The 24,788-nt window shown below is 50.4% G+C and overlaps 1 protein-coding gene across 1 annotated transcript in view; it reads right to left on the minus strand.

The window, feature by feature from the left end:
• Window positions 1–245: 245 nt before the first annotated feature.
• tsr1 (TSR1 ribosome maturation factor) overlaps window positions 246–24,788 on the minus strand; it is a 31,902-nt gene continuing 7,359 nt past the window's right edge. Inside the window, exons 5-15 of the mRNA XM_072243569.1 lie at window positions 22,842–23,254; window positions 21,388–21,535; window positions 19,679–19,839; window positions 19,278–19,483; window positions 15,754–15,913; window positions 13,733–13,843; window positions 13,055–13,187; window positions 11,769–11,885; window positions 10,775–10,915; window positions 2,100–2,174; window positions 246–484 (exon numbers count right to left, since the gene is read on the minus strand). Coding sequence (XP_072099670.1) covers window positions 306–484; window positions 2,100–2,174; window positions 10,775–10,915; window positions 11,769–11,885; window positions 13,055–13,187; window positions 13,733–13,843; window positions 15,754–15,913; window positions 19,278–19,483; window positions 19,679–19,839; window positions 21,388–21,535; window positions 22,842–23,254 — 1,844 coding nt within the window. The 3' untranslated portion in view covers window positions 246–305. The remainder of the gene's footprint in view (window positions 485–2,099; window positions 2,175–10,774; window positions 10,916–11,768; window positions 11,886–13,054; window positions 13,188–13,732; window positions 13,844–15,753; window positions 15,914–19,277; window positions 19,484–19,678; window positions 19,840–21,387; window positions 21,536–22,841; window positions 23,255–24,788) is intronic.

Consider the following 24,788-nt stretch of genomic DNA (forward strand, 5'->3'; position numbering starts at 1 on the left):
GCAGGCGAGGGAGATGTTCCCAACATCGCATGCTCCTCCTGCCCAGAATGATGGCAGGTGAAGCACGGACTTCGGGGCAGTAAAAGCCAGGGAGTGTACGGGATGGAAACAGTGGAGAGTATCCAATACTGTTTGTTCCCAATATTATGTGGCAACTTTCTGACAGCACTCTGGTGTCTCCCTGTGGCGGTCCACAGTACTGTAGTGCTCTCAGATGCGGGCACTGACACACTTCACAATTCAAAGGATGTTGAACGGAAACATTTTAATAAGAAGGCAGCAACTCCAAACTCCTGCTGCTTACTCTAGTCCATTGGCACCTCCTGCACACTGACGCCATCCTCAGACTTTTCCCACGGCACGGGATCGGGAACGTGGGGGTCATATGCCCAACGTGGGAAAACCCTCTTGTACAAGTTCATCAGCACAGTGTCCTGGGATTTGAGCTGGCCATCAAACAAGCATTTCATGTGTCCATGAGTCCCTGCAGACAAGAGAGAGGCGCCATGTCAGACTGGAGCATAGATCAGAACAACTTCTCAGACAGACACAGACAGAAGTAGCAAGAGACTCGTTAAAACTTCAGTTCTGTTCCACCATTTAACACCACTACTTCTGTACCCTGATCCAACCTTTCCCCACATTCCTTCACCCTTTTTACAATAATACATCTTCTTCCTATTCCTGACGTTGTACCACTGTCTGGTATAGAGGGGCGACTGCACAGGATAGGAAGAAGGGGTAGAAAGTTCTGAACTCAGCCAGCACCATCATGGCTGCTTGTCTCAACATCCAGGGCACTTCAAAAGGAGACGCCTCAAAGAAGTGGCACCTGTCATGAAGAACCCCCATCACCAGGACAGGCCTCTTCTTATTGCTATCCAGGATGAGGTACAGGACCCTAGAGGCACACACTCAACAACTCAGGAACACCTTCACATTTCTGAATGGACAATGAACCTATGAAGATGACCTCACTATTTATTTTATTTTTCATATTTTTTGTTTTTAAAATTATGCTCTGCAATGTACAGCTGCTGCATAACAAAAATTTCATGACATATGCTAGTGTTGTTAAACCTGATTCTGACTGTGGGGTAAAACTGTTGAGGAAGGGAAAGGTAGAACATTGGGAAGGCCATAGTGTCAACAGCACATTTAAGTTATGACCCAGTTAAATGGTAAATGCTAACAGTAACTGTTAAAGGTTCATCAGCAATCATAAGGTGTACCTAGGATCAGATAAAGTCCAGACTTATCAAATCAAGAAAAAAAAGTTAAAAGCAGTTAATGTTGTATAACAAAAGAGATTATGCAGACTAACACACACAAAATGCAGGAGGAACTCTGCAGGTGTCTGGCAGCATCTATGGAGAAGGGTCTCGGCCCAATGCTGACTGTTTATTTCCATAGAGGTTGTCTGACCTGCTGAGCTCCTCCAGTATTTTGTGTTTTAGTGAATACAGTAAATGTGAGGTGCAAAACTGAGTATTGTTGCTTCTAGATTACAACAGACCCTCCGAGATTGACTCGTTCTACCCTCCAGTCCTGCCATCCCAGAAATCAGTCCATTGAACTCTGTGGTGAGAGCATCCAAGCTCAGGTGAGGAGATCACAGCTGTCCACACAACTCCAGATGTGGTCTCTGCAGGGTCCTTAAATCCCCAAATCACTATCCAAAAACCCTAACCTGTCCCCTAACTCTACTCACCTGCCCCCTAACCTGTTGCCTCAACCATCTGTACGAACTTCGAAGTGACAAATAAACTCAACCTTTCTTTCTTCATCTCCACCGAGCTTCTGATGGACGGAAGATCACTGCTGAAGCACCTGAAGGAGGTTGACCTCAGGACCCTGCCCCAAGGGACTCCTGTGTGATGTCCTGGGGCTAGGTGAGTGACCTCCAACACCCACCCCCATCTTCCTCTGGGTGAGGTCTGATCCCCATTTCCCCTCAATGCCCAGCTTTGCCTGGGCTCTTTGATGCTCCACTCGTGAAAAGCTGCAGGGGAAAAGTCACCTTGGTGCTGTAGTAATGAGACTCCATAGAGCATCATGCCACAGCACTGTCCTACCACGTCTCACTGAGCTCTGCTTACCTAAAGGCTCCTTGATGTGGCCTTTGCGACCCCACTTTGTACGGAGCTCCACTGGTTTGAACCACAGAACATCATCTGAAAGAAAAACAGCAGAATTGTGTCCTTACCCAGGGCATCAATGCCTCTATCAAACCCTCCGTTATCAAGGATCCCCACCACCCAACCAATGCTCTCCTCCTACAGATGTGCAGTGCAGAGCATCCTACTACGCTGCGTCACTGCCTGGCATGGAAGCTGCAGTGCAGCACGCAGGAAGGCTGTCCAGCGAGGAGTCAGAACTATGCAATGCAGCCTATCCACCGTGAAGGATGTGAAGAGAGAAAGGTGCCAGAAAAGGGTCAGTAACATCATGAAGGATTCCACCCATCCTGCTCAGGGATTTTTTTGTCCCACTCGCATCTTTGAGGTGGCTACGTAGCATCCACCAGACTCAAAACAGTTACTTTCTCCAAGCAGCAAGGCTGATCAATACCTCCACCCATGAACCCACCTCTCCACACCCCCAACCACCACTACTTTTTCATTTCCTGTCAGAGGCACCTTGTGTACAGACACTCCTGTGCCTGGTATCACTTTATGGACGTATAAACAGTGTATATAACCTATATTTATTGTGATTTTATTATTATTAGGTTCTTTATCTTGTTGTATGGTAACAACTATTCCGTTCTCCTTTACACTTGTGTACTGGAAATGACATTAAACAATCCTGAATCGTCTTAGTACTAGTATTGGGCAGGAGGTACAGGAGCCTCGGGTCCAGAAACAGTCATTACCCTACAACCATCAGGCTCGGAAATCAGTGTGGACAACTTCACTCACAACACTGAACTGATTCCACAACATACAGACTCACTTTCAAGGAATCTACAACTTGTGTTCTCATTATTTTTATTAATTGCATTGTGTCTGCTTTTGCACATTGCTTGTCAGTCTACGTTTATGTACAGCTTCGCACAGATTCTATTGTACTCCTTTATTTTACTGTACTTCCTGTATCTTAGGGTGACACACATGTACTATGATAATAAATTTACTTTCAACTTTGGGTAGCAGAAAGGAAATCTCCCTCCACACTCACCTTACCTAGTCACAGCCTCCAACAGCAGTGGCAACACCAGTTGGACAAAATCACTGGGCTGTCGGTTTTGAACAGCTCCTTGGGAACACATTGAGCTAAAGGGGAAACCTGGGTAACTACTGAGAACAACAGAGGGATCACCACAGCTTCCGAGCTCCTGAGATACCCGAGGCACCTCAGGAACATCTTCAGAGGAACAATATGCAACACTCAGCTCATGAAAAGTGAACTGCAAACTCGGTTACCTTCACCTCAATCACAATGAAGAGGTGATGGATGGTCAGGACTCCTGCACAAACTACATTCAATAAAATTGACCAAGAAAAAAAAGAGGGTCAGACAGAGTGAAACTCCCTCCACACCGTCCCATCACACACTCCCGGGGTCAGACACAGAGTGAAGCTCCCTCCACACCGTCCCATCACACACTCCCGGGGTCAGACACAGAGTGAAACTCCCTCCACACCGTCCCATCACACACTCCCGGGGTCAGACAGAGTGAAACTCCCTCCACACCGTCCCATCACACACTCCCGGGGTCAGACACAGAGTGAAACTCCCTCCACACCGTCCCATCACACACTCCCGGGGTCAGATACAGAGTGAAGCTCCCTCCACACCGTCCCATCACACACTCCCGGGGTCAGACACAGAGTGAAACTCCCTCCACACCGTCCCATCACACACTCCCGGGGTCAGACAGAGTGAAACTCCCTCCACACCGTCCCATCACACACTCCCGGGGTCAGACACAGAGTGAAGCTCCCTCCACACCGTCCCATCACACACTCCCGGGGTCAGACACAGAGTGAAGCTCCCTCCACACCGTCCCATCACACACTCCCGGGGTCAGACACAGAGTGAAGCTCCCTCCACACCGTCCCATCACACACTCCCGGGGTCAGACACAGAGTGAAACTCCCTCCACACCGTCCCATCACACACTCCCGGGGTCAGACACAGAGTGAAACTCCCTCCACACCGTCCCATCACACACTCCCGGGGTCAGACACAGAGTGAAGCTCCCTCCACACCGTCCCATCACACACTCCCGGGGTCTGACACAGAGTGAAGATCCCTCCTCACTGTCCCATCACACACTCCCGGGGTCAGACACAGAGAGGAGCTGTGCTGACTGAGCTGGGAGAAATCGAGGCAAAACTACTGGATAAAGTTCGTGGAATACTTTGGAGGTGGCACTAAAAGTCTCTTGGACAACTGAGTGAGTGACGGCGCTGGTTGGAAGCTCGGTGTGGAGTTTTACTGCCGGTTTGGGCTGGGTTTGTTGGCGGCTGCTAACTGCGTAGCTCCCAGCTGCGGCCGCTGGCAACTCGCCAGGAAGCCGGTTCGCTCCAAAACCCGAGGCAAACGCCGTCGTTCCCCCCATTGACATCGGGGCAACGTTCCTCCTCCTTTATCTCCCTGATTTTCGTCCGGTGTCAGAGCCGGAGCATCTGAAAGGACGTTTCGACCTCTCCCGGCCTGGGTTTCTGCAAGTCCGACGGAGCCTTTCCTGGCGCCGAGCCAGTGAGGAACTGTCGACTGCAAACTTTCCCGGCTAGTTACTCCATTCGCTCCAGGACTTCTAATCGACACCGCTGTAAAATTCGCGGACTGGAAACAGCGCCAGCATGCCGGACCGGTCTCCAGGGAGTCGCGGGCCTTCGGGGAGTTACACAAGGTCGGCTGCCTCCCCGGCCTCGGACAACGCCCTGTTTCGGTCCGTGAAGGTGGAACGCGGGGTGCAATGTATTTTGCGCCCGGGAATGACACTAGAAAAGTGTGTGGAGGCCATGGAGGGCCTTGTGGGGAAAGGCGGCATTTTGGCCACCGAAAAGGAGTTCGGAAAGGCGGTGTTCTATCTGGCGAATGAAGAGCTAGTGCACCGGGCCCTAAGCAGGGGAGTCACGGTAGACAACATCTTTTTACCGATGCAGCTGGTGACGGCCCCCACGCAACGTATCGTGCTTGGGCATGTTAAGCCTTTCATTCCGAATGAGGACCTGCTTCTCCCACTGGCCCGTTTAGGGCAAGTAAGGTCGGAGATCACTGCCATCCGACACAAATTTAAGAGACGCACCCTCCGCACCGTAATCTCTTTCCGGCGTCAGGTATTCGTGCAGCTGGAAAAGGAGGACGATGTTGAGGGCCGGTTTACTGTCCGGCACGAGGGAGTAGATTATCAGCTGTACTGGAGCTCCGAGCGCCCACGGTGCCATGCGTGCAGGGAGGTGGGGCACTTTCGGAGGGACTGTCCTGCCGGCCGGAACCCGAGGGAGCCCACTTCAGGCACCAGTGCCCCAGCTACCTCTGCCCCTGATCCTACTCCTGCGCGTGCACCTGCGCCTGCAACTGACCCTGCCCCCGCCCCGGCTCCTCACCCTGCCCCTACCCCTGTCCCTACTCCTACGGTTGGGTTGGTCCCTGCTCCTCTCCCTGTGGTTCAGGTGGGGGATGGGGTGGAGTCTGTGCGGAGTAAGAAGGCAAAGAAGAAATCCAAACACCCTAAGAAGTCGGCCTCTGAGGCCGCAGAGCTCATGCCCATTTGCCCTGAAGTGGAGCGTGGGGCTCAGGGAGGTGCGCAAGCAGACGGGGTGATGGAAACAGAGAGCACCGCCCCATCGGTGAAGCCTGCACCTGTGTGCTCCTCCGGCGTGAAGAGGAGAAGGGAACGTTCCCGCAAGAGGGCAGGGGATGTAGATGCGGGGGAGTCCCAGGAAGGGGTAGGAATCCGGGCGGATGTTAGTTCCAAACCTGAGTCCCCAGATGTAGCCACCAGTCCTGGGGTAGCTGGTGTGGTTGTGCAAAAAGCTTGTGATAGCCCTGTTTGCACATATGAGACAGCCCTGGAGGCCTCCACCCAGGACTTACTAGCCAGCGCCTCCCTGGAGGCAAGTGAACCGAATAGTGTAAGAGGAGATGAGACAAAGCTCTCTCATTCTCAGCACCAGGCTGCTCGTGAATCCCTTGGACCAAAGGTGCCAGGTTCCCCTTTATACCTGCCCCCGGGGAGGACGATATTCTATGCACGTCGACCCCAGCAATAAATGGCTCGCAGGGAGTCCCTGGGGATTGCCCCTCCACTGTCGCAAATGTGGATGAGACTGATGCGACGGTGGAGCGGGCAGGTAAGAGCGAGGTGCCCACTGCGCGGTGTGGGTCACAAGCGCAGCCATCTATTGGAATATGCGGGGAGGACGATGGGGATTCTGTCTACAGTGACGGGTTGGAGGGGGACTCCTTCGATAGTGAAACAATGGATATCCTCACCCCTCCTGAGAAATCCCCATTGATACCTGTAGAGGAAATTAAGCATTTCATTCTCACCTCTGAGGGTGCCAAGCACCGGCCTCAACTAGCCTCGCTTCGCTGGCCCAGCATGCTGAGGTTGGTGAAGTCCCTGCGAGTCATCCTCAGATGTAAGGGAAAGGGAAAGAGGAATGTGGTGTTGGGGAACGACAGATGGCAACTAAAATCTTTCCTAGATGACCTAGTAAGGGACATCAGAGGGAGAAGCAGCCTCGCTCCAACGGGGGATGGTGGGTCACAGGGTGGCGTTGGTACCGCTCAAGCCCGGAAGGCAAAAAGTATCCTTGCTTTCTTTCGGGACAGTGTGGTGGAGGGCGCCTCCGCTCTCACCGGAATGGGCACAACTGCTGAGGCCTAGTGTACTCCCGACATGAAGCTTACTATAGCTAGTCTCAATGTAAGCGGCAGCAGGGGTCCTCTTCGCAGGCATAACAATTTCTCAGTCCTCAGGGATGGGCGGTATACGGTGAGTTTCCTGCAGGAAACTCATACCATCCCTGGGGACGAGTCTGCTTGGCTCCTGGAGTGGCGGGGCGGGGTCTACATGAGCCACCTCAGCTCCATTTCTAGAGGGGTGGCGATCCTGTTGGCCCCGACCTTCCAGCCAGTAATTGAAAGGGTACAAGACGTTGTGCCCGGCCGTCTGCTCCACCTGGTTGTGTGCCTGGATGGCGTACCATTGCATTTTATCAATGTGTATGCTCCCAGGCGCGGTGTGATGCAGACGCGCCTATTCTGTCAGCTGTCTGTCCACCTTGCTGAGCTCCATCGATCCTGGGGATTGCGTCATCCTTGGAGGAGATTTCAATTGTACCCTCGAGGCGGAGGACCGCTCGGGCCTCCAACGCGACCCAGCATCAGCAAAAAAGTTAAAGGAGCTAGTTGGCTCCTTTGACTTGGTGGACAGCTGGCGGAATCTTCACCCCAACTCTAGCGCCTTCTTGAGAAGGAGATTCCAGGATAGACCGCATGTACATCTCTCGGGCCTACGTCTCCCGCGTGTCGGCGTCCTCCATGTGGCCATTGTCGTGCTTGGACCACCACCTTGTGTGGATGGAATTTATTCCACTACACCCTCGGGTGGGATCCGGGTATTGGCATTTTAACAACCGGCTGCTGGATGACAGCCGATTCCGGGTTCGTTCCGAGCGTTCTGGGTCTCCTGGAAGGAGAGGCGGAGAGAGTTCTGCTCCCTACGGCTATGGTGGGATGTGGGCAGAGCCCACATCCGGTTTTTATGTCGGGAGTACACTAGGGGGTCGACAAAGAGGCGGGGCTCTGAGGTTGAGCGGCTTGAGAGAGCGTTGCTTGACCTGGAGGCCCACCTCAGTCCGACCGCTGGAGACCAGCAGCTGCGGCAGGAATACCAGGAGAAGAAGGACGCACTAAGGAACCTGCAGCTTCAGCAGTCCCGAGGTGCGTATGTGAGGTCACGGATCCAAATGCTGCAGGATTTGGACCGTGGCTCACCCTTCTCCTACTCGTTGGAGAGGTGGCGCGGAGTTCAAAAGCAGCTAGTGGAGCTGCTGGCTGCCGATGGCTCCTCCATCACGGACCCTGATGGAATTAACAACGAAGTCCGTTTATTCTATCGGTCCTTATTCTCGCCTGAACCGTCAAATGCAGAGGCGTGTAATGAAGTCTGGAAGGATTTGCCTAAGGTCAGCCCAGAGGACGCAGTGCATCTGGACGTCCCCCTGACTCAGGAGGAGCTGTCCACTGCCCTTCGGCAACTCCGGAGGGGCAAGTCCCCTGGCTTGGATGGACTGAGTGTTGAGTTTTATGAGGCTTTTTGGGATGTCCTGGGGGATGATTACAGCCTTGTCCTAGGGGAGAGCCTAGCCACCGGAGAAATGCCCCTCTCATGGCGAAGAGCTGTTGTGGTCCTACTGCCCAAGAAGGGAGACCTCCGCCTGCTAAAGAACTGGCGGCCGGTCTCCCTCTTGTGCGCGGACTACAAGATCTTCGCCCGGGCAATGGCCAACCGTCTGGGTTCGGTATCTTACAGTCCCGAGCCGCTCCATCCAGGACAATGTCCACCTAGTACGGGACCTGATCCACCTACTCCAGGAGACTGGGACCCCGGCAGCGTTTCTTTCTCTTGACCAGAAGGCGTTTGACCGGGTGGACCACAGTTTCCTGGTGGGCACCCTGCAGGCTTTTGGGCTCGGACCACACTTTGTGGCCCGAGTTCGGCTCCTGTACTCTGCCGCAGAGCGCCTATTTAAGATTAACGGATCATTGACATGACCTATTCCCTTCCGAAGAGGAGTGCGTCAAGGGTGCCTCATGTCCGGTCAACTGTATGCGATCTGTGTTGAGCCATTCCTCAGCCTTCTTCGGCGAAGGCTGACAGGTCTGGTTCTGCGCGAACCGGACATGGAGGTCGTCCTCTCGGCCTACGCCGATGACGTACCCCTCATGATGACAGACCCCTGTGACCTGCGGAGGATGCGCGAGTGCCAAGATGTTTTCTCAGCGGCATCCTCTGCGAGGATCAACTGGGCGAAATGTTCCGGATTCTTAGTAGGCCAGTGGCAGGTGGACTCCCTGCCGGAGGAGATGAGAGCTTTTGAGTGGAGCACCAGACGCCTTCTCTATCTGGGAGACATACCTGAGTCCTTCTGGGGAGACCTGGCTGGCGAACTGGCAGGACCTGGAGACAAAGGTCATGGCCCGGCTAGGGCGCTGGTCAGGCCTTCTCAGGGTGCTTTCCTATCGAGGCAGGGTGGTGGTCATAAACCAGCTGGTGGCCTCCATGTTGTGGTACCGGATGGTCACCTTGGCCCCCCCTGCCCCTTTTGTCGCGAGAATGCAGAGGAAGCTAGTGGACTTCTGGGGAAACAGGAAACACTGGGTCTCTGCAGCGGTTCTGAGTCTCCCAGTAGGAGAGGGCGGACAGTCACTGGTGTGCATACGCACACGACTGGCGGCTCTCCGCCTCAGGACTCTGCAGAGATTCCTGTACGCCAAGCACCCTCCCAGGTGGCACGTGTTGGCGACTTCCTTCCTCCAGAGGGGCTGCTGCCTTCACGAAGATATGCAGCTACCACCGGCGGGCGTCAGCCCTGCCGCCTTGCAGAGGCTGTCCGGCTTTTATCAGGACCTACTGAGAGTGTGAAACATGGTTGCCTGAGGCCGGGAATCCCCTCCTCTGGCAGAGGGCGGGGTCCTGGCCGACCCTTGCACTGTCTCAACGGCTGTCGGTGCGGCTCGGGTGTGTGGATCGACTCAGGCTGAGCTGCTTGTCAGGCCCAGGCACCGCAGCCTTACCCGAGAGACGAATCCACACAACTTGAACCGTCTTTCATCGACACCCACAATCCCATTCAGGGATGCAGGCAGGAGGTACCTTTATGGGCTGCTGCTCCACACCCTCTACTTCCTAGCCTTTGTCCACCGTCCCGACACGCCATGGCGGTCGGTCTTTCCACCTGGAGGTGAGGGGGGTCCCCAATAGAAGTCCCTTTACAAGGGAGTCCTTCCCATGCACCTGGGGGATCTCGGCATGAGGGTGCTGCATAAAGCAGTGCCCTGCAATAAGTTCTTTAGTCTGTACACGGATCTCCCAGCCACGTGTCACTTCTGCGGGCTGGAGGAGACCGTGTACCATATGTACGTAGAGAGTGTGAGGCTGCAGCCCCTTTTGGCGTAGTTGGTGGGCTGCTTCTCGCCTTCTGGTTGCATTTCAGTCCCACCCTATTCATATATGGTCATCCAGTAAGGAGGGGGGCACAGAGGGATGAGGATGTCCTTGTCAACTTGCTCCTAGGGCTGGCGAAAATTGCCATCCGTGGCTCCTGGAAAAGGGTGGCAGGAGGTTCTCCCCGGGCGGACTGCCTGGCTATGTTTAGGGGGTATGTTCGTGCCCGGGTGAACATTGAAAAGGAATACGCACAGTCCACGGCGACCGTAGAGGTGTTCTGGGACTGTTGGGCTCCGCGGGGTGTAAATGCCATCATTGATGAGGATGGTAATATATTGGTTTAACATGTATTGGGTCTGTTTGTAGTGTAGTAAATGTGTTAGTCACTGGTTTTTTACATATTGTATAGCACCGACATTTATAATAAAGAATTTGTTTAAAAAAAAAGGGTCAGACACAGAGTGAAACTCCCTCTGCAGTGACACATCACACACTCAAATGAAGGGCCCTTGACATGTAATATTCAGACACTTGTCATGAAATGTCAGCTGTTAACTCACATTCTAATATGATTACTGCCACCCCACTCTCATCCCCTTTCCCCACCACCTCCAAAGTCAAGTCCCTCCCTCCACTCACCACGGTTGAAGAACATGTATCGAACCACCGAGGTCTTGCTCATGATCTTGAAAGGGTGTCCACTCAGGGTGATTCGCTTCACAATCACTCGGTCAGGGTCAACTTTTAGCACAGAGCCCGTGGCTATCAGGTCCTGCATACCTGGGCAAGTGCAAGGTGTAACAGGCTGTAAGTGATGGGAACAGGTCACTGTGAAACCCACCTTCCCTGCACTGAACCACTCACACCTATCGCAACGCCTCTACTTCACATTCACTCATGGGTAGCAGCTCCAGAGCACGGGGCATCGCAGACAACTGCCGTCATCCACTGGGGAGTCACAGAATTAGGTTTCCATAAACTCACAAGTCAGCTGTTAACATCCTGGGACCTGGTCACACCAGCAGTGAGCCATCAGCCATGATAATTTGAGGCATGGCTGCATAATGGTTAGTGTAACATTTTCCAATGCCAATGACCCAGTTCTCCCCGTGACCGTGTGGGTTTCCTCTGGGTGCTCTGGTTTCCTCCCACATTCCAAAGATGTACTGGTTAGTAGGTTAATTGGTGATACGGGTGTAAAAGGGCAGCATGGGCTTACTGTGCCAGAAGGACCCATTAACCATCCTATATCTTTAAATTAAAAAAATTACTCAGCAAGCAGCAGGCCTGGGCACCCCTGCAGCGCAACTTCACTGCAGTATCACCGAGTCTGGACCCACTGAAGTCCCAGGCACAGGCAGAGCACGTGTACTGACAGGCAACGCCAGCCACAGTGACACATGGACACCAGATGCTTTATACACACGTGCTCGTCCCCAACACTGTTCATGCACACGCACACAACTATCTTTACCAGTATACACACACACACCTTACCTAAATTCTTATGGACACATTTCTACTGTACAGACACCAGCCCCTAGCTCCCTACTCACACATAAGCACTTCATGTCCACCTACACCCACATGCCCCACCCCAAGTCCAGACCTGCTGAAAATCAGCAGGACGTACCGTTGGCTCTTTGCCGGAACATCAAGACCGTCGCTGGAGGAAACGTTATTGGGCAGTACACCGTGCCCACCACTGTGGTATTAGGACGCAGAAACCTCTCACACTTGAACTTGTTGGCTGCGGAGGAGAAGTAGTTGGTGAGTGAAGAGACCTGCCTCACGTCCTCGGAGACCCTCATTCCACGAGTATCAGCTGTGCTGACTGACATACCCAGTGAAATACTCACATAGTTAATGAACATGGAGCAAGGCCTTTGGCCCACAATGTCGTGTGAAGTAATTATGTTAGTAAATCAAATGCTGAACTGATCTCTTCTGCCCACACAATATCCCTATTCCTCCATTTCCTCATATTCAGCTGTCTCTCTCTGAGCCTCTTGAACACCCCTGTTGTATTTGCCCCCAACGCACCAGGCAGCACTTCACTGTGTGTAAAAAAAAAACTTGCCCCACACATCTCCTTTGATCTTACCTCTTTTCACCTTAAATGCTTGCCCCCTGGTATGAGCCCAAAATGTCCACTGTCTATTCCCCTTCATAGGTGCTGCCTATTACTCTATCAGGTCTTCCCGCAGCCTCTGCTGCTTCAGAGAAAACACCCCAAGTTGGTCCAAACACTCTGGCCACCCGTCAGGTATCCCACAGGGCAGGGTGGCGCAGCACAGCCACTCCTACACCATTCCTTCCTTTAACCAGCACCGCACGAGCTTCACCAGGACACTACCTGGATTAGGCAGCAGGTGTTACAAGCAGAGTTGGACAAACTTAGGTTGATTTCTCTAAATACTGACATTGCCAGAGGTACCCTCATCTCATCAAACGTGCCCTGACAATCCCCGCATGGAAGTGTCCCCCCTCGACCCACTCAGGATCGCCAGCCATAGAGGTGTTGGGATGCAGAGAAGAACCATCTTCTTTGCCGCTCAGCTTTCCTTTGCTTGTTTAGAATTTTATATAATCATCTACGTAAATGCAATTGTTCAGTGAATTTTACAGTAATTATGACAGTTACTTCTGTATTCTTCTAGAAGCTTCTTAGTTTTCACTCTACATATCAAGCCACTTAAATCTGGCTACGTTAGAGGTTAATTGTTAACACTGGATCGTTAGCCAGCTGAGTATGTGACATCCTCAACTATTTTCTCCTTTGTTCTCTCAGCTCCTCTTTCATTTTCCATTCTCGTAGCATTTTAAAAAATGGTCGTAAGCAACAGGTCTTGTGTCTCATCCTTGCGAATAACCTTTGGATTACAAACGTATCCGGTGGCAACAGAGGGTGGTACCCACCTGCTGTGTGCTGGGAGAAGAGTGGAGGAGCCCGGAATCGCCTGCAGCCACAGTGGAAAACCATCATCTCCTTCGACTTAACAGGCTCACTGTTGCTCGCATGTCTCCTCAGCAAAAAATGGACAACGGACATCTAGAAAAGACAGCATCATTCCTGAGGCAGTCCTCATCACGAGATTACCCTCAAACACACAAAGCCCATGCTACAGAAACCCCAACTCAAGTCTATCTGGCTGTGACACGGGACGACACACTCATGCTGCAAATGACCCACATATGGGTACCCAGGTCAATACAGACTTTGGTACTGTTGGTGTTCTTCCTGCGAGGGTCTGGTGCTGCACAACACCAGGGTGCGGTACCAGTGGGGACGGGTCCGTCACCGCGTGCGTAACACTGGGGTATGGTACCGGTGTGGACAGGTCCGTCACCGCGTAACACCGGGGTACGGTACCGGTGCGGACGGGTCCGTCACCGCGTAACACTGGGGTACGGTACCGGTGGGGACAGGTCCGTCACCGCGTAACACCGGGGTACGGTACCGGTGGGGACGGGTCTGTCACTGTGTAACACCAGCAAACTGTACGAAGTCCAGTCCTGCTGACCATCTCCAACTCATTCCCTTATCCCCTCTACCCCCCACACCCTTTCCTGCCCCCTCCCCAGTGGCCAGCGTACCTTCTGCTCATGGGGCAGCAGGGTGAATAGGACAAGAGGTGCCTGAGGCTTGAAACTCTCCATCATGGTCAGCGGCACATTGCGGATGTGGACTGTGACATACCACCCAGCCTGGGAAAGAAGCCAAGAGAGAGGGCATGACTGCAGTGCAGAGTGGAGCAGGAATCCAGTTACAACTTATTGGCAATTAAATTGGTACATTTGCACTTAATGAAATGAGGCTGAAACACACAAGTAATAAAATGCTGGGGAAACGCAGTAAGTCGAGCAACATCTATGAAGAGCAATAAATGGCCAATGTTTTGTGCTGAGACCCTTCATCAGGGCAAAAATTTGGAGTTCAACAAGTCAGGCAGCATCCCTGAAGGGGAATAAACAGCTAATATCTATTAACTTGTACTCCTTCCCCATTCCCCCACCACCTTTTTATCCTGCTCAGCCTGCTTCCTTACCCATCCTGATGAAAGAGTTGACTGTTTTCCCCCTCCACAGATGCTGCCTGACCTACTGAGTTCCTCCACGTGTGTGCGCGCGCACGCACGCGTGCGTGGTGTGTCTGTATGTGCGTGCAGTGTGTCTGTGTGCGTGCGCAGAGTGTGTGGGCAAGTCTGTGTGTGTGTGTGTGTGCGCGTGCATGTGTGTGTGCGTGCAGTGTGTCTGTGTGTGTGCAGTGTGTGTGTGGGCGAGTCTCTGTGTCTGTGTGTGTGCATGCGTGCGTGCAGTATGTCTGTGTGTGCACTGTGTGTGTGGGCAAGTCTGTGTGTGTGTGTGTGTGTGTGCGCACGTGCATGTGTGTGTGTGCGAGCGTGTGCGTGCAGTATGTCTGTGTGTGCGCGCAGTGTGTCTGTGTGTGTGCAGTGTGTGTGTGTGTGTGTGTGTGTAGTGTGTCTGTCTGCGCGTGTGGTGTGTCTGTGTGCACGTGCGTGTGTCTGTGTGTGCACGTGTGAAGATTACCAGCAGTTGCAGAATCTCTTGTGTTTAGATGGAGAAAGTCTTGTTGCAATGCACAGTGCTTCAGTCAAACCAGATCTGAAGTGCAGTTGCACTATGCTCTTCTCTGTAAGCAGGGAGAATCTCCCACACTGTGGAGTCACAGCACCCGCGACCTGGAATGAGGAGTCTTTCCGGGGACAGGGAATGACTCTCCCACTGCCAAAACCCACCATGATCTTCAGACCTGACCAATGCTATCCTTTAGGGTGGCATGGTAGTGCAGTAAATTAGCAGTTAGCATAATGCTATTACAGTGCCAGTGACTTGGCTTCAATTCCCACCAAAGGAGACTGTACATTCTCCCCAAACCCACATGGGTTCTCTGGTTCCCTCGCACATCACAAAGGCGTATGGGTTAGCAGGCTAATCAGCCGTGCGGGTGTAATTGGGTAATGAGTGCTTGTTGGGCCAGAAGGGCCTGTTACTGTGGTGTGCCTGTTTATTTATTTGGAGATGCAGTGCAGAACAGGCCTTTCCGGATCAACGAGCCGGCCGCCCAGCAGCCCACCGATTTAACCTTGGCCTAATCACAGCACAATCTACAATGACCAATTAACCTGCTACCCAGTACATCTTTTGACTGTGAGCAGAAACCAGAGCACCTGGACGAAAGCTACTAGCACACAGGAAGGAACATTCAAACTTCCTTAGGGAGGATGCCGGAATTGAACTCTGAACCGATACCCCAAGTTGTAATAGTGTTGTGCTAACTGCTACACTACCGTGATCCTCTCTAAATAAAATAAAATTTACTGCTAGAAAATTGATTAGACTAGGAAGTTTATGCTTCAGTTCATGGAGAACATAACTGAGATAAGACTGGCCAGTGTTGGCCTCCATATTCTGTATTCCCACAGCAGGGGACAGGTACATCTGAAACTCCTTCGAGTCGGTATTAACACACCTCACCCAATCAGTACACAGTATGCCCCATTCCCCGAATGTTTTTAGTGGAGATCAGGGTGCTGAAGCAGTAAACTGCGAAGGATATTTGTGCCATTCAGCACTGCTCTGCACAGACACGTTACCATTGCACCTTCCTGCTCCTCTGTCTGCTCACTGAAGATTCGCTTCCTCGTTCGGGCAAAGTTCTGGAACTGGAATATCCTGGCATAATCCCGGGGTAAGTTCTCTTTGGGATCCCACGGTGATGCCCGGAAGCTCTTCAGGCCTCTGTATTTCTGAAACCTGTGAAGTTTGCAGGAAATCATCAGGATACACAAAAAATAGCTACACCAGAGTAAGGGAAGTGCAGAAACCAAGGAAAAGTTGACTGCTATGTTCCACCTTCCAACTGGAGACACACACCTTCCCTTCCAAAATGTGCAGAGGGACATTTTAGATCCAGCTGGTCAAGCAAGGCCTTGGCATTATCTCATGGCTGAGACTCCAGTCTGAAACTGCACTGGGACTATCGGTATGAATGCACACTCAAAGTGGCCACTTTATTAGGCACACCTGCTCATTATCTAATCAGCAACAATAATGCATGAAAGCATGCAGACATGTTCAAACGGTTCTGTCGCTGTTCAGACCAAACATCAGAAAAGGGAAGTCATGTAATCTAAGTGACTTTGACCATGGAGCGATTGTTGGTGCCAGACGGGGTGGATTGAGTATTTCAGAAACTGCTGATCTCTTGCAACAAAGCCATCAATTCCATTATCCAAATCTTTGAAACATACAACACATGTCATATTATCAGCTGATGTGTGCTTGGATTTTCAGAGGCCTTTGAGAAGGTGCCACCCATGAGGCTGATAACAAGCTACAAGCCCATGGTATTACACGAAAGATTCCAGCATGGATAAAGCAGTGGCTAACTGCAGAAGGCAAAGAGTGGGAATGAAAAGATTCTAAATGGAGAGAAAATACAAAAAACTGAGACAAAAGGGACTTGGGAGTCCTTGTGCAGGGTTCCCTAAAGATGAATTTGCAAATTGAGTCTGTGGTGAGGAAGACAAATGCAATGTTAGCATTCATTTCAAGAGGACAAGAATATAAAAGCAAGGATGTAATGCTGAAACTTTATAAAGCACTGGTGAGGCCTCACTTGGGGTATGTGAGTAGGTTTGTCCCCCTTATCTTAGAAAGGATGTGCTGACACTGGAGAGGGTTCAAATGAGGTCAACAAAAATGATTCCAGGGTTGCACGTCTTGTCATATGAAGAGTGTCTGATGGCTCTCGGCCTGTATTCACTGGAATTCAGAAGAATGAGAGCTGACCTCATTTGTAACTATTGAATGGCGAAAGGCTTGATAGAGCGAGTATGGAGAGGACGTGCCTATGGTGGGAGAGTCTACGACCAGAGGACACAGCCTCAGAATAGGGGGGCGTCCTTTTAGAATGGAGATGAGGAGGAATTTCTTTAGCTAAAGGGTGCTGAATCAATGGAATTCTTTACTACAGGCAGCTATGGAGGCCAAGTCTTTCCGTATATTTAAGGCAGAGGTTGATAGATTTTTGATCGGTCAGGACATGAAGGGATACGGGGAAAAGGCAGGAGATTGGGCTGAGAGGAAAATTAGATCAGCCATGATGAAATGGTGGAGCAAAGTCAATGGGCCAAATGGCTTAATTCTGCTCCTCTATCTGATAGTAAAAAGAATCAGTCCCAACACAGAACCCTGTGGAACACCACTAGTCACTAGCAGCCAACCAGAAAAGGCTCCCTTTATTTCCACTCTTTGCCTCCTGCCAATCAGCCACTGCTTTATCTATGCAGGAGTCTCTAGAGTTTACAGAGAATGGTGCGTAAAAAAAATAACCCAGTGAGTGGCATTTCTGTGGGTGAAAATGCCTTGTTAATGAGAGGTCAGAGACGAGTTCAAGCTGATAGGAAGGCAACAGTAACTCAAATAACCACACATTACAACAGTAGCATGGGGATGAGCATCTCTAAGTGCACAACACATCAAACCTTGAAGTAGATGGGCTACAGCAGCAGAAGACTACACAGTAGCCGATTTACTAGGTACAAGTGGTAGCTAATGAAGTGGCCTTTGAGTGCATACACTAGAACCTCTTAAGGGGGTTACCCTTCCTGCAGTAAACAGTCAGATCAGCAGAAAAGGTCGTTAGCTGCAGTCTACCATCACTATTCAACAAAGGGACAGGAAAAAATCATTGCGGACACCACCTACCCAACAAACCAGATTTTCCCTTGTGGAAAGCGACATAGGGCTAGTGAAATAAAGGCTCCATCCCCAGGCAGTTAATCTAATCAACCATTCTAGATACCCCCCCACCCCACCCTTATCTATTACCCCCATCACTGCACTACACTGTAAACAATTTAAACCACTATTTATCATGCTGCTTACTTTGTAAATGATAGTATTTGCGTATGTATTGAATGAGTGAAGGTTTTTTGTTGCACGTCACATGGTGACCCACACACCACAGCAAACTCCGTATACCTGTGGCAAATGATCAACCAGGCAATGTAAAAGGTGACATTGCCAACTGAAAGAGGGTGGCAAGAGCTTCTTAGATGCAGCTCATGAAAAAATGGAGGAGCAAGGGAAATCAGTGGTGATTCTGAGAGATATAAAACAGTGCAGTTGGTGGAACCTGGACAAGAGAGAATGCAGAAAGTACTCAGCAGGTTAGGTAGTACCTGTGGAGAAAGAATACCCAAAGCAACATTTGTCAGTATCTACACAAGCACGGTCTTGCTGTCTCCACAGATCTGAGGAAGGGTCTCAGCCAAAACACTATTTATTCCTCCCTGACCTGCTGGGTTCCTCCAGCATTTTGTGTGTTCCTCTGATTTTCCAGCATTGGCAGTATCTCATGTCTCTGATTTGTCTCGCCACAGATGCTGCCTGACTTGTTGAGTTCCCCCAGCATTCCCTTTCACTGGATTTCCAGCAATATTTTGTGACCGTATGCACTCGATTGCAATTATATGTGCTGTGTGCAACTATACTAACTGTGTTTTGACCTTGGCCCTAGTTTTGTTTAGCTCCATACCTGTGTATGGTTGAGTGACAATGAACTTGAATAAAATGTTCCTGTTACACACGGTTGCGTAGAGAGCCTGGCCTGAGACAAAGTGGAATTGGTCTTTTCTCACTAGGGTTTAGATGAATGAAAGTCAGTCTAAAGGGGATATAGAGAGGCTTCTTTCTCAATCTGAACAGTCACAGGATTTTTAAAGGAGACGAACAATTTCTTTATCTAAAGGTTTATAACTTATATCCAGAGGGTGGCGTGGCAGCATAGCATGACTGCAGCACCGGTGACCCAGGTATTCCTGCCACTGTCCGTAAGGAGTTGGTATATTCTCTCTGCGACTGGGGCTTCCTCCGGGTGCTCTGCTTTCCTCCCACATTCCAAACTTGTAAGGGTCAGTAGGTTAAGTGGTTCCATCGGCATAATTGGGCAGTGTGGACTCATTGGGTGAGAAGGGCCGGTTACCAGCTCTAAAGAAACAAACAAGTTCCACCACCACTCTGTTTAAAAGCAGGATTGTGTGCACCAGGGTGTCACTTGTCCATGGTAAGCAGACACTAAACGATTGAGACAACTGCCCCCAGCAGCCAGTACCTGATTCTTGCAGCTACATCCTTTGGAGTGTCCACTTCATCAGGGAACATTTCATCCATCCGTTCTTGTTTGTACTTTTCTAGCATCTCCTCCTCCTCAGCTTCGTCAATCTTCTCATCGTAATTGTCATCACGGACACTCTCAGGCAAAGTCATGGTTTCACATTCATCCACAGCCTCTCCTTCATCGTCACTCTCATCGCTGGCCTGAAGAGAGAGAACATTGGCAGTACTCACGAAGGCCAGGTTGGAGCCAGTCAATGAGACCCAGACACAAAGCCCTCACTCCAGAAGTTTCAGACTGAGCCCTCCAATGCAGGAGGGGCTGTCTGTCCTGAAACTGTTCTGCCCAGTCTTCCCTAATTCCAGATGATGGATGTAATGCACCCACAAGTTACCTACCTGTGACACAGCGTCTCCCATCAGCTCTTCCTCTTCCATCTCGTCACCACTTTCTTCCTCCTTGTCCACACCTTCCTCATCGTCCAGAATCCAGGCAGCCTGGTAGTCTGATGTGCCTTTTGGGACCCTTCGAACGATCTTCCTGCTTTCCCTCAGTGCATCTAAATCAGCCAAATTGGCAGAGCTATGAATGGGCATTGAAGGCTTTGAGTCAAAGAGAGCACGGCTCACCTGCAACCCACAATTCAGGACCAGCGCGTTAATGCTGGTGTAACCCAGCCACGAGACCAGCCTGAGGCAAAGACTGTTTGCCTGGATCACTGCTGACAGTTTAGGGGCAGGGGGTTGGGGGGTAATGAGAGGTGGGTGGGTTGGAGTTAATTATACAGGCTAGAAAGACAAACAAGAACATGTTAATCCTTAATAAAACTCTGCCATTGGTATCACAGACACAAGAGATTCTTCAGATGCTGGAAATCCAGAGTAACACACAAAATGCTGGAGGAACTCAGCAGGCCAGGCAGCATCTATGGGAAAACACAGTTAACGTTTCGTGCCAAGACCCTTTCAGATGACAGGTCTCCTGATGAAGGATCTAAGCCCGAAAGTCCTTTCCACAGATACTGACTGACCTGCTGGCTTCCTCCAACATTTGGCAGGTGTCAACGGCATCCTGATTGGAGGCCTCCATAAATCTGTTAAATAAAGAAGAGGTTAGTGAGAAGCACACAGTTTGTACAAGGGCCCATGAGACAACTCTGTCACTCCACACTCCATAAATATGCAACGGGTTTAATAACTGCTGGTATCAAACATGATTGTCAACTCCAGTGAAAGGTTGTTGACCTGAAATGTTAACTTGGTCTCTGTCTCTCTCCCCATGGATGTTATCTGACCAGCTGAGCATTTTCAACCATTTCAGATTTCAGTAGCACAAATTACTGATTTTCATTGATTCTATCAACATTCGAATTCAACATTTCCTCTTCGCTCTCAACTCTACCTTAATCCCGTCACCCGGGTTTAATTATTTGTTAAAACTTTCATCACTTTTCCAGAGAAATATCTGGAAAATTACCATATTTACAAGTTTGTGGTGAGGTTCAAGCCAAGGGAATTCACTGTAAGTCCATAAATAAACAATAGTTATTAAATGATCTCTAATGAACTTGAGTCATGGTAAAGGGTCTCGGCCTGAAACATTGACTGTTTATTCCTGTTCACAGATACTGGCTGACCTGCATTTGGTGTCTTGTCCAAGATTTCCAGCACCTGCAGGATCTTTTGTGTCTAATGAAGTTGTGATGAGCAGGCTTCTGATGAACATTCTCTGGCTGCCTGGGACACATGACATCACACAACAAAGCAGCCCACTATCCTCCATCCAAAACACTCCTGCATATATCTACATCTGTAAAATGCTGACAATACCTCCCAAACCGACAGACCCCACCATCAAGATGGGAAAGGACTCGGAGACGCAAGGGAATATTACCACGTAGAGTCACCCACTATCCTGATTAGGAAACATATAACTGGTCAATAACCACTAATGTCTCTAACTCCTTCCCCAACGTCACCATAGAAGCACATTCACAAGAAGGGTGGCAGCAGTCACGAGGAGATTCGCCACTTTCTGCTGCAGCAGTTAGTGGTAGACAACTCAAAAAAGAAGAGTGAAACGTGTTTGCAGCATGCCCAGTACACACCGTCGGCCTCCCTCAGCTCCTCATCCGTCGGCCAGGTCTGCTCCCCTTCCATTGGGTCAGGGACCACCTCCAACTCCAATGATTCTTGCTTGCTGCAGTCTGCTTTCATCAGAACTTTCACATCTTCTTCCATCTCGCAGGAAGCATCCTAAGATCAGAACAAGAGCTTAATCGTTAGTAATCAATCAATCTCACCCCAAAACCAGGAGCATTTCTTATTAATAACAACATTATTCAGAGAATCAGCAACAGCCTGAATCCATAAGACCATGAACAACTAGGAGCAGAATTAGACCATTCAGCTCATCGTGTCCGCTCCGACATTCCATCATTATCCCTCTCAACCCCACTCCCCTGCCTTTGATACCTTGACTGATCACCTCCAGTAACCTGGCCTCCACATCAGTCTATAGCAATGAATTCCACAGATTCACCACGCTTTAGCCTAAGAAATTCTTCTTCATCTCTGTTCTAAAGGGATGTCCTTTTTGAGGCTGTGCCACGTGGTCCTAGACTCCCCCACTATAGGAAACATCCTCTCCACATCCACTCTATCTAGGCCTTTCAATATTTGATAGGTTTCAATGAGATCCTCCCTCATTCTTCTATCCGCTCTCACTCCCTGTAGGAGGTTAACCCTCACCCATCCCATCCGCTCCCACTCCCTGCAGGACGTTAACCCTCACCCATCCCATCCGCTCTCACTCCCTGCAGGACGTTAACCCTCACCCATCCCATCCGCTCTCACTCCCTGCAGGATGTTAACCCTCACCCATCCCATCCGCTCTCACTCCCTGCAGGACGTTAACCCTCACCCATCCCATCTCACTCCCTGCAGGACGTTAACCCTCACCCATCCCATCCGCTCTCACTCCCTGCAGGACGTTAACCCTCACCCATCCCATCTCACTCCCTGCAGGACGTTAACCCTCACCCATCCCATCCGCTCTCACTCCCTGCAGGACGTTAACCCTCACCCATCCCATCTCACTCCCTGCAGGACGTTAACCCTCACCCATCCCATCCGCTCTCACTCCCTGCAGGACGTTAACCCTCACCCATCCCATCTCACTCCCTGCAGGACGTTAACCCTCACCCATCCCATCCGCTCTCACTCCCTGCAGGACGTTAACCCTCACCCATCCCATCTCACTCCCTGCAGGACGTTAACCCTCACCCATCCCATCCGCTCTCACTCCCTGCAGGACGTTAACCCTCACCCATCCCATCCGCTCTCACTCCCTGCAGGACGTTAACCCTCACCCATCCCATCCGCTCTCACTCCCTGCAGGACGTTAACCCTCACCCATCCCATCCGCTCTCACTCCCTGCAGGACGTTAACCCTCACCCATCCCATCCGCTCTCACTCCCTGCAGGACGTTAACCCTCACCCATCCCATCCGCTCTCACTCCCTGTAGGACGTTAACCCTCACCCATCCCATCCGCTCTCACCTCAGCACCTGCTGTTTTCTTTGTGACTCTGGGGTTCAGGGGCATGGGATCAGGTGGCCCATCAACCTGGCTCATCTGAAAGTCACCGTGTCCAACAATGTGCACCAGCTTATTGACATCGAGAGGTTTCCCTCGGACGTAGCCTGTCACCTTCAGCGTTCCCACGAGGCCACTCTCCTCACTGGCTTCAAATGCCATGTGCTGAGCCAGTAAATAGGAACGGTGGTGTCGATAGGACAGCTGCCTCTGCTTCTGGTCGCCCATGTGTCTGATGAGCTGAATGGCCTCCTGCTCAGTGTCCAGGTGAAAGGGCTTGGCGTCGAGAAACCGCCGCTCCAAAATCCTGCTCAGATTCCTCTTGGCATCAGCTCTCTTCTTGGCGGGAAGGTCATTAACTCCCTGAACCACAAACACTGTGGAGGAACAGTTAGTTAGAGGTGTGGGACCAGCCTTACCCTCCCACCCCCTCCTGACAGAAACTCATGTTACCAGTTTTGTTCACACCCCCTGAAGTCAGTCCTGCTCTAACAACCTACAACATGGTGCTCCTCGAAGCCAATTTTAATCCAAACACAGCCGGTTTCCTTTCCCACAAGGGGGCAGCATACAGGTTTGTATCTACAGAGAGGAATAAACAGTTGGCAGTCCCAGACAAGTTCAGGATCAAGTCTCATCCTGAATTTCCAAGTGTTTATTATTCTTCATAAATGCTGCCTGATCTGCTGAGTTTTTCCAGCATATTGTGCATGTTACTCTGGATTTCCAGCATCTTCAGAATTTTCTGTGTTTATTTTTCCAAATTTTAACTGTAATTACATGTTACATTGCGCCAGACATATTAGGGACTTTGAAGAGACTCTTAAGTATGCACACGGATGAAAGAAAAATGGAGGCTACACAGGAAGGAAGGGCGAGGTTGATCTTAGGGTCATCACAACGTTGTGGGCCAAAGAACCTGTACTGTACTGTAATGTTCTATTCATTGTCATTTCTTACGATACTCTTTGTGGCTTAAAACATCGAAGAATTGAATGCCTAAACCCATCATTATACACTGGATTTAGATCGAACTACTGCACTCTCCATTTGTTTGAGAAACTCAATCATGCTGTGATCACTCTTTCCAAGTGTAATTTGCCTAAACAAAGGAGACTACAGCAGGATGAGGGAGGAGTTGGATAGGGTACACTGGGAGCACAGGCTACGTGGTGAGACACTTGAGGAACAGTGGAAGACTTTCAAAGAGATTTTTCACGGTGCTCAACAAAAGCGTATATCAGTTAAAAGCAAGGACTGTAAGGATGGGGAGAGCCCACCTTGGATAACTGAGGAAATAAAGCATTGAACGGAAAGATTGTGCATACAAAGTTGCCAAGAGTAGTTGGAAACTAGAAGAATGGGAAAACTTTGAAAAGGAACAAAGACCACGAAGCGAGCAATAAAGAAAGGGAAGATAGATTATGAAAACAAAACAAGCACAAAATATAAAAACCGATTGTAGAAATTTTTATAATTATATAAAGCGGAAAAGGGTGACCATAGTGAATGTGGAGGATGAGAAGGGGGAATTGATATTGGGTAATAAGGAAATGGCCAAGGCTTTGAATGACTATTTTGTGTCAGTTTTCACAGTGGAGGACACGTCTAACATGCCAAAGAGAGATGATATGGATGTGATGGGAGGTGAGGACCTCAATACAATAGTTATCACTAAAGAGGTAGTGCTGAGCAAACTTGTGGGCCTAAAGAGAGACAAGTCTCTGGTCCTGATGGAATGCATCCCAGGGTACTGAAAGAAATGGCAGAGGTTATAGTTGAGGCTTTGGTGATAATTTACCAAACTTCTCCGGACTCTGGGCAGGTCCTGGTGGATTGGAAGACTGTCAATTTCACACCACTGTTCAAAAAAGGACGTAGGCAAAAGGTAGGTAGCTATGGGCCAGTTAG

Source organism: Mobula birostris, chromosome 25 (genome assembly GCF_030028105.1).
Source record: "Mobula birostris isolate sMobBir1 chromosome 25, sMobBir1.hap1, whole genome shotgun sequence".
Taxonomy (NCBI): Eukaryota; Metazoa; Chordata; class Chondrichthyes; order Myliobatiformes; family Myliobatidae; genus Mobula; species Mobula birostris.